A 12,013-nucleotide genomic window follows, 5' to 3' on the forward strand; every position below is an offset into this window, starting at 1 on the left:
AAGCCACTTACTTCGGTGTACGGAAGAAAGTAACAGCGTGTTAACCTGAGAAGGCAGAAGGGTTGCAACGCACCGGTGCGTCTCATAGACGCGTACTTGTACGCGTCTCCAGTGCGTCGAAAACTAGACCGCTGCATTCGCTGCTACCGAAGTAAGCCCCTCTTCCATTTCCACCACAGTCTCCATGGCGTGCGCATCATGACAAGGTTCATAGCAGAGGATCATGTCTGGATGTCTGGGTGTTCAGTGTTGCTGGCCAGCAGTAGGAATTCGGTCTTGGAGGGGTTGAGCTTCAGGTAAGCACAGGACATCCAGAACTGGATCAATGTGAGGCAGGTCTTGAGCCTGTGGATGTATTCGACTGAGGATATCTTGAGGTAGATCTGCGTGTCTTCTAACTATTGGTGAATGAGGATGTTGTGTGGCGTGAAGAGGGTTTTGAGCAGGTCCATGTAACGATTGAAGATCACGGGAGAAGGGGATGGATCCTTGCGGGTCTCCGCAGGTGATGGGTAGAGTTGATGATCTGGAAGAATCAATTTGTACAAACTGTTGGAGTTCACAAGTTAGGATCTGAACCAGCTGAAGATAATCTTGCTGATCCCCATGCAGCGGTGTAAACTGTCAGTGAGTGTCTGGTGGTCTGCTGTGCCAAATGCTGCTGAGACATCAAGGAGAACCTGGAGCAAGGATGGCCATCATCAAGGATTTTAAGGGCATTGACGATCACCTTGATGGTAGCCAGTTCTGTGCTGCATCTGGGTCTGAAGCCAGATTGGTAGGACTGAAGGAGGTTATTGGCTTTGATGTGTTGGAGGAGTTGCGTGGCTACAGCTTTCTCAAGGTTCTTACGTAGGAAGGGAAGATAGGTGATGGGACGGTAGTTGATGAGATCATCAGGGTCCAGTGTTATCAACTACCTTCTGCTCTTTGAAACCGCTCCAGTCCTGATCTATGGCCCATGTAGTGGGTGGACACACACACACACACACACACACATTAACCCCTTCCTATATCTGTGCATCCACATATGGTCTTGCAGGATCATTATCAGGGACAGCATCACAGTCTTTCAACCATTTCAAATTGAAAGGGGCCTCAAGCCTCAGCGGGGCCCCCAGCAACTGCCTCCATGTTGCCAGACAGCCATCTTGGTAATTTATTCCCTTCTCTATTTTCGTTCAAGGACTTAACAGTATGCGCTTTACAAGCTGTGTTTCCTGGAGCCCTTCCGGACGTCACTTTCCACAGGACATACTGAAGTGTTATTACCTCATGGCCTTCTAATACTGGTTCTTCCACATCAGCCACTTGCTGACAAATAAGGGTTTATAGCTCTTCAGTGGGCATTTAGTGCTTAAGGCCCCTGCTGGTTGGCTGCTTTGTGATAATCGGTGGCTATTAACTTTATCTTTGTCGTCATTATAATGTATGCACCCCAGGGGTAGCTCAGAATGTTTTCGCTCTAAGCAGGGGACCCCAATCATCATAATGAAATGGGACCCCACACATCTTCCGCTGGGCCGGATCCTTATAACTATCTGTCCCTGCCTTATTTTTCTGTCACTCTAGTACTCTCTCTCTTTCTTCACTCTGCTAGTGTGGTGTGATTTTCTCTCTGCCTTACTGTCTCTCGGTTGGTGAGAGGCATGTTGCAAGGTGCACTGTGTTTGTTCTGTCATTAATGTGTGATACTCGCATCCTCCCGTGATTTAGACAAACTTTCCTATGGTTGATGTTTCTACACAGCACTTAATTGGCTATTGGGCTTAATAGCACTAGAAGGACAGCCTGGCAGTAATTTAGCGCATGTATTATTGGAGTGAAGCTCAAGCAGCCCTCCACTCCTTGTGAAACAGTGCAAGGTAGGTGGCTGGGCTGCCAAACAAAAGGGGCTCCGTGTACAGAAGGTTCCATGTCATTTCATCAACACCCGTTTTTTCTGTGGAATTTTTGCAGAAATGTGTTTTGGGTATTTTTTAAAAATTATTTTTGGGGGGTTCCTCCCCCATGACCCCCGTCATTTAGCTATTTTTTTATTCCCACCCCCCCCCCCAAATCCTTTATATGCTTTTTCCCACCCCCCACAAAAAATGTGAAAAATATTTTCGGCAAAAAATCCACGGAAAAACATGTCGTAAAAGCAGGTCTCGATGAAAGGACATCGTACCATACAGAAATCACAACAACAAAAATAAAACTAGTGGCCCACATTGTGATACTGAGAATACCATACAAGACCACAACATTACAAAAGTGTTCCTTCTGATCTGTGAATCTTCTGAGAGCAGCACTGCAGGGAATGAGTCCAATGTCACTGCAGTAGCAGCAGTCTAGGAAGGTGGCAGAGTAGGGAACAAACAAGCCAGGCTCGAAACCAAAAAGGCATTGTCCTACCCAGCCTATATCGCCCTGCGCTGATCTCTACGCCTAGCAGCTGCTCCTTCAAAAGCATGGCATGCACATGTGGCTTTCGACTTCACGCATGCTTAACCATTATCACTGTTTATGGCCCAGCTGGAGTCGCTACGTCAGTCCTACTCGAGCGGGATGATGGAGTCTCCACTATCCAATCTTCTATGGACTCCATATCATGCGCAGTGACCGTCCCACCGATGAAATCCCTAAAGATTTCTTCTCCCTCTGGGATTCACTCGCTCTCCAAGTCCACAGTGGAGGCCAAACTCTTGGTGCGACAATTCCATCCGCTCATCTTCATCTCTCCTCCATGACAGTAACTGACCACAACCCACTCGTAAATGAATTATTAAAAATCCACCTAGGTCCGTTCCTCGCCCTCCTTCTGCTGGCTAGGGTTTCATTCATGTCCATCCTATGAAACGTTTTGCCACCCCCTTCATTGACCATGTAGATCCTTGTAAGCACCCAGAAACCTTTCCCGCCTCGTTCTGCAATCCGCTGGAAAGAACACTGGATATCCTTGCCCTGCCATTAAAAACAATACCAACCAGAGGCTAAGACCAACTTCATCTGGCCACACAGAGAAAAATCACGCATTCTGGAAAGGCGATGCAGGTAAAAAAACATGCACCCTGGAAAGGCAATGCAGGTAAAGCAAAGCTCCCGGCAATAAGACATCAAGCTCATGCCCACCTTTCCAGCATGATTACATCTCCCGGGCTAAAGATGCCGCTTGCCAAGCAACCATCACTCACCTTCAGTGAAAAGATCTAGCGCTTTCACCTCTTCCCCACTAACCTGGCAAGATCCGCCTGGCCTGCCAGTCCTGAAACCTTGGCTGGCGCGTCTTTCCTGCGTCTTAAATCCTTGTCACAACTCGATATCCAATAAATTAAAAATGCTGAAAGCATCATCTGAACACATTTGCCCTTCCTAGCTAAGTCCATCACAGAGAATATTTAAGTCCTCACTCCAGCTCTCTCCTCCCGAGTCAACCTCTACCCATCTACCGGCTTCCTCACTTCACTCCTCAAGGGGTCCCTGATTACACCTCTATTAAATCAAAACAAACAATGCCCCCCCCCCGGTAACCCTGCTAAGCACCCCCTTCACAGGCATAATTGTTGAAAACGTTGCCTCACTCCATGCTCACCAGTGCATCTACTGACCTGTAAGAGGCACTGAAACTGCATTACTATTCTTGAGGGACAATCTTATATAGGCGCCCGACACCAATACTCCAGCCACCCTTATCCCCTGGATCTGTTGGCAGCCTTTGACACAGTCAAACATACAACTCTCTTTAATCGCCTAAAACCTTCTTTCAGCGCTGATGGTCTGGCCCTTAGCTGATCTCTTCTTTCCTCTAGGACAGGGTTAGCCCTTTGCTCTCTACCTTGGAGCAACACAAGGGTCTGCATCCATACTCTGCCCCTGGCTCTTCAATGTGTACCTGAAATGCCCCCCTCATCTGACATCCGTGCGCTCTTCACAAGCACATTCCAAACCTATGCTGATGACACACAAATCACTGCCACACTCTCTGGCCCCTCCTTGCATTCCAGCACCATCTCTACTCAAAATTCAAGACTGGATCATCAACGACAGTCTCTGCCTGAATGCCTCAAAGACAGAAAGCATCCACTTTGGCCAGCCCCACCTCTTTAGGGCCTACTCCTCTTCTCTTCTCTTCTGTGCAGTGTAAATCCTCGGTTTTGTTTTTGAAGAGCTCCTGTACTTCACACAACAGATCCAGGAGATCAATAAATGATCTAGTTACCAGCTTCTTAGGCGCATTCGACCCATTCTGAACATGTTGCAAAAGTTACACGGCGCTTCAGCCATCATCACCTCTTGCTTAGACCACTGTAAAAACCTTTGCTTGGGCATCCCGAAGCACGTACCCCATCAACTACAGTTAATACAAAATAAGGTTGCTAAACCGTTCCTTGGCCTAACTCCCTGTGAGCCCATCATGCAGCCCCTCATCGCCCTGCATTGGCTCCCTGCTGCCCCTCAAACTGAATTCAGCACATGGTCCTCTGAGGCATGCAAGAGCCTCCACATCAGACTTGCTGATCATCGCCCCTTGAAGAGAAAGAGACATGGTGGGAAAACTCTGGATACAGCGGAAGCTCTCAACCGGAATGCAGAGGACCATCACCGCTACTGAAAGACGTAAAACAAACATCTCATCCTGGTTCCTTGGTATGGGCCTCTTCCTCTTTGACGCGTGTACATCCCCGTCAACCTCCTGCATGCCTCCCCCGCCCCCCGCTTTTATTGTGTATCCCAGACACACTTTTGCACTCAGTTATCTAAACGCCGGCCCTTTTCTTGCTTGGAGACTTGTACTGCACTTCACAATAGCTGTTTCTCTGCACTTTCCTGGCTTGAACCTTCCCCTGAGCTACGAATGATCAGCTGTTCCCTTCCCCTTCATTTCTCCGCTCAGGGGGTGCCACGAGGTGACAATGTGGCCGTTGGCTTCTTAAGAATCACCAATAAATACAGAGCATAACACCAATGATAACAGGAAACAAGTGTAACTTAATTGAATGATACACACGAAGGACTCCAAAATGGCACCTGTAACTGAAGAGAATGGCACTAGGCAGAGTCATTGAATGTTTGCCATAGACCTCTGTAGCAGCAGCCTCCCTACTTACTTGTTCCAGGTCGAGACAACACCAAGAGGAAGATGGTGAATCCGATGACCACCAGGTGAGCCAGAACTCCAGTGAGGCAGCGAAGCCATCGATAAAGCCAGTACTCGGTCATCACTGGTCCTTTGGCCCCCAGCAAAGTGTTGGGGACTTTCAACAGGGACAGAACACCTCTCATTGGGGGATCAATTAGCTGTGCTGTGAGGAGACCATTGAGCCCTGAAAGATAACTCTCCCCCCTTCTCTGTGATATGTGCTCAAAGTCTGTAGACCGTTCTATGGAAACCCAGCTTTTTGGGGATGACAAGTCTGGGAATAAAAAACTCCCACTCTTTAAGAGAAGGGCACTCTGTACTGATGTTAAAGACAACCAGCCTTGTGGAAGGAACAGAAGCTTGGCCTCTGTGGTAAATGTCACCCCGTCTCAGCAAGTGTTGGGATAAGATGAAAGATCGCAATCCAGGTGTTTGGAGGAGCGCACTTTCTCCGACTGATGATTTTGTGCCTCCCTGCTGTCCCTTAGGCGCTATATTACAGCAGTGCTGACCCGCTCATCTATATCCATATTCTAGCCCACTCTTTGCTTTGACTTTTAAGTGCTGCCCCTTCCCCTGTTGCTTCTGCCAGGGTTTCCCCCCCCCCAAAGCTGTAGCAGTCCCTTCCCTTTTTCAAGCTCGAAGGGAATGTTTTAGACTAGCATGCAGAGTTCTTCTCCAATATGAATGTCTATCTAGACCGAATTCCACACACACCTAATGGCAGAATACCTCACTGCTGCACCACCCCAAGTGCTGCTGCAACCCTCTAGAATTAGTAGCTACCTCCCTTCCCTAGTCTAAGCCATCCTCCTACAGCACTGCCCCCACAACTGCCCCCAGCAATGCCTCATTCCCTTTACTGCCCCTTCCCTCAGTATTGCCCCGCTACATGAGTGCTGGGCCTCCACCTTCAGTGCTGCACTCCCCCCTTCCCAGTCTTGCCCCCCTACTCCCGTCCCTCTTGGTGCTGCCCCTTCAGTGATGCCCTTCCCCTCTCGATGTTACCCTCATCCCTGTCCCTGCCCTCTTAGTGCCCCCCCTGCGCTCTGGGTGTCGCCCCCCCTTTTAGTGCCGCCCCCCCTGCGCTCTGGGTGTGCCCCCCCCCTCTTAGTGCCCCCCCCCTGCGCTCTGGGTGTCGCCCCCCTCTTGGTGTCGCCCCCCTCTTAGTGTCGCCCCCCTTTTATTGCCCACCCCCCCTTTTAGTGCCGCCCCCCCTGCGCTCTGGGTGTGGCCCCCCCTTAGTGTCGCCCCCCCTTAGTGTCGCCCCCACCCTGCGCTCCGGGGTGTCGCCCCGAGCCCCACTTCCTGGTTCGGAAGCTCTTCGGTTCCGGGTTCTGATAAAGGAAAAAAGCGCAACTGCCCACAGAAAAAGGACCAAAACAAGGCCCAGTAATCGAACGACGTGGATAGGCTACTAAACGGCCCATGTTTTGTTTGAAATGGAGTATAAGCAAAGTCAGATCCCTATTGGCACCAAACTCACCTCAGTCACTACCAGAGAAAGCGTCATGCACTGGATTATGCCATAAGGGGAAGACAAATACAAACAGACTCTTGAAATAAGATGGGAATCCTCTGCCTCACTTGTAAGTGCCAAACACCTAAGCCCAACTTCCTTTATCTGGCAAGAGAACTCCAACTTGGAGCACAGTTTCAAGTATTGGGTTTGCATTATACATCCTGGTTCAGCATAAGTACCAACAGTGACATTCCAGTGTCATGTAGGATCATACGTTGACATGTCATGTGATAGGCAGGCGCCCAAAGGCATGGGGAGCGGGGTGGGTGGAAAGGGAGGAGACAGTTGGGGAACTTTCACTTTCTAGTTGTAACACGCTGAATAAAGACACATACATGCCAACATTGCGACGCACCTGGGAGGGAGATTTCCCTAAGGAAATCGGGAGACATGCATTTTCCCATAGGAATGCATTGGGGCTACGGGTATTTTAGGCGGGAGACCGTGAAAAATAGCAATATTTTTCACTGAAAAATCGGGAGTCTCCCGCCTAAATCGGGAGGGTTGGCATGTATGAAGATACGTGTGAGTAGCCACTCTTGTCCGCGCCTTATTTCCATGGGTGAATGGCGCTGTGTGAGTGTGCTGCTCCTGACTCACACAAGAGTCAACATTTGGCGACGAGTGGTTTTCGTGTGCCCGCGAGTACTGTACGCTGTGGGAAGGTGCAACAGCATCTCCCTGATAGTGGAGAAGCACCGGAAGATGCGGGTCTCCCACTCCAATGGTACGACAGACCAGCGCAAGTCAAGGAGGCACCCCAATGAGAAGGAAATCATCAATTTATAACAGTCCCGACTGCTGTACGCATGTAAGGGGGCAAGGGGAGGCCTGTCACAGCAATGCTGGGAAAGTGATCGAGGAGACACACACTGGCCCCACATGTGGTCATGGTCCATTAACTCTGCAAGCCTGTATGATGCTGGAAATGCATTGGAGGGACAGGTCCTCCATGTCCTTGTCCTGTACTCCCTTATCATGTGTGATCTGTGTTGTTTTCTGCACAGGAGTCCATGTGGGACTCCTGGCAGTGCAGTTCTTCCTCTTTTTGGTCATGCTGAACAGAGACCCTTGGGATACCCTTATGGCACCCACGGGTGAGGGTAGAACCCTGTACCCCTAGTGTATTTTTTTGGGCACCTTTGTGTGGCCCAAAGAGCAGTGTATGGGCTGGTGGCAGCTCTATGCTGAATTTGACAGGTGCACCGACTATCCTCCATTTTGGGATAGCCAGGCCCTGCCATAGGAATCAATGGATTCCTGATAGAAGGCAAGATGGCCCCTGTGGCCTCTTGGTTTCTATTGCCTGTTACCTTGTTTTCCAAAAGTCCTGGGAAGCCCGGACTCTTCCCTTCCCCCTGACTGGCTGTTGGGTAGAAGAACCATATATGGTATTGTGGGGAAGTCCAGGCCAGACTGGCGGGAGCCTTCCCAGTGACTATATTACATTACATTACGGTATTACATTACAGTATTTATATAGCGCGCTGTGGACCCTCAGGCATTAATGCGTTAAAACAGAGTACACGAACATAACATAGAACAGTTACTTGTTGAATGCAGGTGAGTTAGAGCAAGTGTTGTGATGTTATCCAAACAAATGGGTTTTTAGCCCCTTTTAAAAGCAGGTAATGAGCTCTGGAACCTTGGATTCTTAGGAAGCTTATTCCAGAAGTTAGGAGCCAATGAAAAAAAGGCTCCTTTCTCAACTTTAACGGTTCTGCATCTGGGTTGTATGATGAAATTCTGTCCATTGGATCTCAGGCCCCTACCAATCGATTTATCGTTGATGGAGTCCTGCAAGTAGGATGGTATGGATCCTAAACTACACTTGAATGTGATAATGAGGAGCCTGAATGTGACTTGTGCTTCAATTGGTAACCAGTGCAGTGATCGCCTGCCACCCATTACATGTACTCTTTTAGGGAGTCCCAACACTACTCTGACTGCTCTGTTTTGCATAGTCTGAAGCCTAAGCAGGTTGCGTTTGCTATTACCAGCCAGGAAGCTCCCGCAGTAATCCATTTTAGCGCCAATGATGGCTCTGGGGATGATCTCTGCACTAGCCTGGGTGAAAAGCGGCTTACGGTGGTGAAGTATTTTAATGTTATATGCAGAGGCCATCACAATGCTAGAGACGTGGGGTTCCAGAGATAAAGTTCAGTCAAGCGTTACACCCAAGAGCTTTAGTTTAGAGACTGGAACAATAAGATCAGTTCCTAGTCTGAACATACCAAAGCTGTGGTCTACTTTCATGAGCACTGTTTTGTTTTTGTTGAGGGCCAAGTTATTATTGAGCATCCAATTCTCTATGATGTTATGTTATCAAAACTTCTAAAGCGCACCTACACCCGGAGGCATCTTGGCGCTGAGGAGGCGGGCAGAAAGGAGCGCAGCTAGAAAAGCAAGGCTTTTAATCCTCAACGAAAAGCAAGATGATTAGTGGTGTCGCGTAGCGGAAGGGGAAGGTCATTCCACGTTCTTGCAGCAGCGACGGAGAAAGCACGGCCACCCTTACGGGCCAGCTTGAAATAAGGTACAACCACCCACCAGGTGGTAAGAGAACGGAGGGTGCATGAGGGTTGATAGGGAGCGAATTTACTTTGCAGATATTCTGCTGCAGATCCATAAAACGCCCGATGTACTATGCACATAGACTTGAACAGAATGCGCAGAGCAACAGGGAGCCAGTGAAGTTGTCGCAGTAATGGGGTCATGTGGGCTCCAAAAGGAGGGCGGATGATGGAACGGGCTGCAGTGTTTTGAAGCAGCTGCAGCGGACCAATCAGGTAGGCAGGTTGCGCCAGATAAAGTGAGTTGCAGTAGTCCAGGATGCTAAGGACCAGGGCTGCCACAACCGGTGCCTGACTGGCAGAGAGGAAGAAGGGGAGGACTTTTCGAAGAACCCTAAGTTTAAAATGCCTGATTTGCAAACTGCTCCGACTTGCTCGTCCATGGTCAGGGTAGCTGAGAAGCGAACTCCAAGGTTCCTAACTGATGGAACGGGTATAGGAAGAGGGCCCAATGACAGGGGCCAAAAGTCGGCCGTCCAGAACACATGAGGGGTAGAAGTACCCACAACCAGGACTTCAGTTTTTGTGCCATTTAGCTTGAGCCAATTCAGCGTCATCCATGGACCAAGTTCCCCCTGACACTTTTTTAATCTGTAAGCTGTTTCATGTTTGGTTAGGTCAAGACGGACCAGTAGCTGGGTATCATCCGCATATGAATAGAAGCGGAACCCATGAGACTCAATGAGGAACAGCAGATATCTTATATAGATGTTGAACAGAATAGGGGAAAGCGCCGAGCCCTGAGGGACACCACAAGAGAGGAAAACAGGAGCAGAGAAGAAAGGGGGAAGCAAGACTGACTGCGAGCGATTAGTAAGAAAGGCTATGAACCATTTGAGGACTTGACCAGAGATTACGTCCTCAGAGAGTCGTGAGCCAAGAAGAGAGTGATCGACGGTGTCGAACGCAGCCGACAAATCTAAAAGCAGGACTGCTCCAACACTTCATGATAGTGAAGATTAGATTCAGCTCCAGTTCCAGTTCGTCCTGAGCGTGACTCCCTGAGAGCGGGACGACACATTGTGTGTCGTCGGTGTAGTTACAAAACATTATGCCCTCTGCCTCTAGCTCGGAGAAAAACAGCGTCATGAATAGATTGTAGATGCATGGAGACATGCTGACCCCCTGCGGCACTCCAAAGTGGTATGAAATGGGTAAGACTTCTGCAATATCGGAGCAGACTCTACTTACTCTGTTCTCCAGGAACAAAACTATCCAGGAGACAGCCAGCGGTGAGAAATTGGCAACCTCTACGAGTCTGTGCTTCAAAATAGAATCGTCGACTAAGTCGAATGATGCGGACTGATACAGCAAAAGTAGCAAGGAGAGAGCCCTTTTATCTAGTCGCTTAAGCAAATTGGATTTTAGTTCTAAAGTGAGGTTTCAGTACCATAGCCCTGTCTAAACCCGGATTGGTGATCATTCAAGGTGGGGTACAAATATAAATGTTCTGATATTTGTCCGTATGCTACCTTATCTAAGATCATCAGGAGAAAGGGACTGTTCGAAATGGGGCAGTAGTTAAGGGGGTTATCCCTGGCTAGTCCATTTTTCTTTAGTAGAGGTGTGACCATAGTTTGTTTTAGGTTGTCAGAGACAAGACCTTTGTCCAACGACTCGTTGGCAAATATACAGATAGCTTTTATTAGGCGAGGGGGACAGGTTTTTATAATCAAAGAGGCACAAGCGTCTCCTTTACACCGAGATGGTTTTATTTTCTATATGACTTCCTGTAGATACTTGTCACGTGCTTCATGCGCCTGCCATCCTGGAGGCTATGGAATACATGGCGGCTTCACCGCCATTAAAATGTGCCATTCGTTTTCTTTCCATTTCCCGATTCCGCGCTCTAGTCTTTCTGTCTGTCTCTGTGCTTTTTCCTTTTTAACCACGCCCCTTCTTTAGCGCTGCGCATTGCAACCCTACTGCTTTCACTTCTGTGTTTACATGCTAGTACTCTTGCTTTTTTTCGTGCTTCTGTTCGAATATTCCTTCTACTTTTGTTTTCCCTTGTGATTTCTTTCTTAGCCGGGTCTCGCCCCGTACTATCTTTGTGACTCTCGTTCCGTCTATTTTCGTACGGGCAGCTTCCCGGCCTCTCCCGCTGCCGTGTTGCCTTGCAGTCTTTGCTCTGCTTTCTTTTCTACTCTGGTTCTGCCTCTACCCTTCTTTTCCTACCGGTACCTTTCCTTGCAGGCGGTTCTGCTTTTCTTTCCCCATTTGTTTTCTTTACTTATCTGTTCTCCGACTTACCTTTTTTCTGGATTTCCACGGCTTTCAGTTTTCACCGCCCTGGATTGCCACCAGTTGTGTCCTGTTATCCTCCATTGCTACCATCCTGTGAAAGACTCTAAACATTTCTTCAGGAAATCTGGACTCTTTGCTTCTTAGCTTTGTACCGGACCTACAGCCCCTGTGCAGTCTTACCTTTGGACAGTGGTCGAAGTGAGTGGGAGCGGTCGGGAACGGTGCTCGACCTTTTACAGCTCCTGTACTTTTATTTTGAAAAGAAACCGTTTCGGAATGGTTTTGTTTTAAAATGAAAGTGTAGGAAGAAGTTGAAACGTGCACTTTCAGTGCACTGCACTGAACATTCCCTTAAACAGTAGGTGCAAGTGTCTCGGTGTGTGTATTGTGTGTGGGAGGGGGCGTGGTGATGGGGTTTGTGGGGAGCGAGGGCATGCCAGCAGGGAACATAGTTCCACTACTTCTTTTCATACACTTCGACCACTGCCTTTGGAACACACCAGCGTTAGGATACCATGCTCGACAAACTACGAGAGGTTTTTCCACCGT

The 12,013-nt window shown here is 48.8% G+C and overlaps 1 protein-coding gene across 4 annotated transcripts in view; it reads right to left on the bottom strand.

Annotated features, from left to right (window-relative positions):
- Positions 1-6,054, bottom strand: part of CYB561D1 (cytochrome b561 family member D1) — a 151,008-nt gene extending 144,954 nt beyond the window's left edge. For all 4 annotated transcript variants that reach the window (XR_011282875.1, XR_011282874.1, XM_069633002.1 and 1 more), the window contains exon 1: positions 5,091-6,054. Coding sequence is in view for 2 of the 4 variants with exons in the window: in XM_069633002.1 (XP_069489103.1) it covers positions 5,091-5,265 (175 nt within the window). In the remaining 2 variants the exon portion in view is untranslated. The remainder of the gene's footprint in view (positions 1-5,090) is intronic.
- Between the last annotated feature and the right edge of the window lie 5,959 nt (positions 6,055-12,013).

This window comes from Ambystoma mexicanum, chromosome 13 (assembly GCF_040938575.1).
Source record: "Ambystoma mexicanum isolate Mex_15411 chromosome 13, UKY_AmexF1_1, whole genome shotgun sequence".
In the NCBI taxonomy this organism is placed as follows: domain Eukaryota; kingdom Metazoa; phylum Chordata; class Amphibia; order Caudata; family Ambystomatidae; genus Ambystoma; species Ambystoma mexicanum.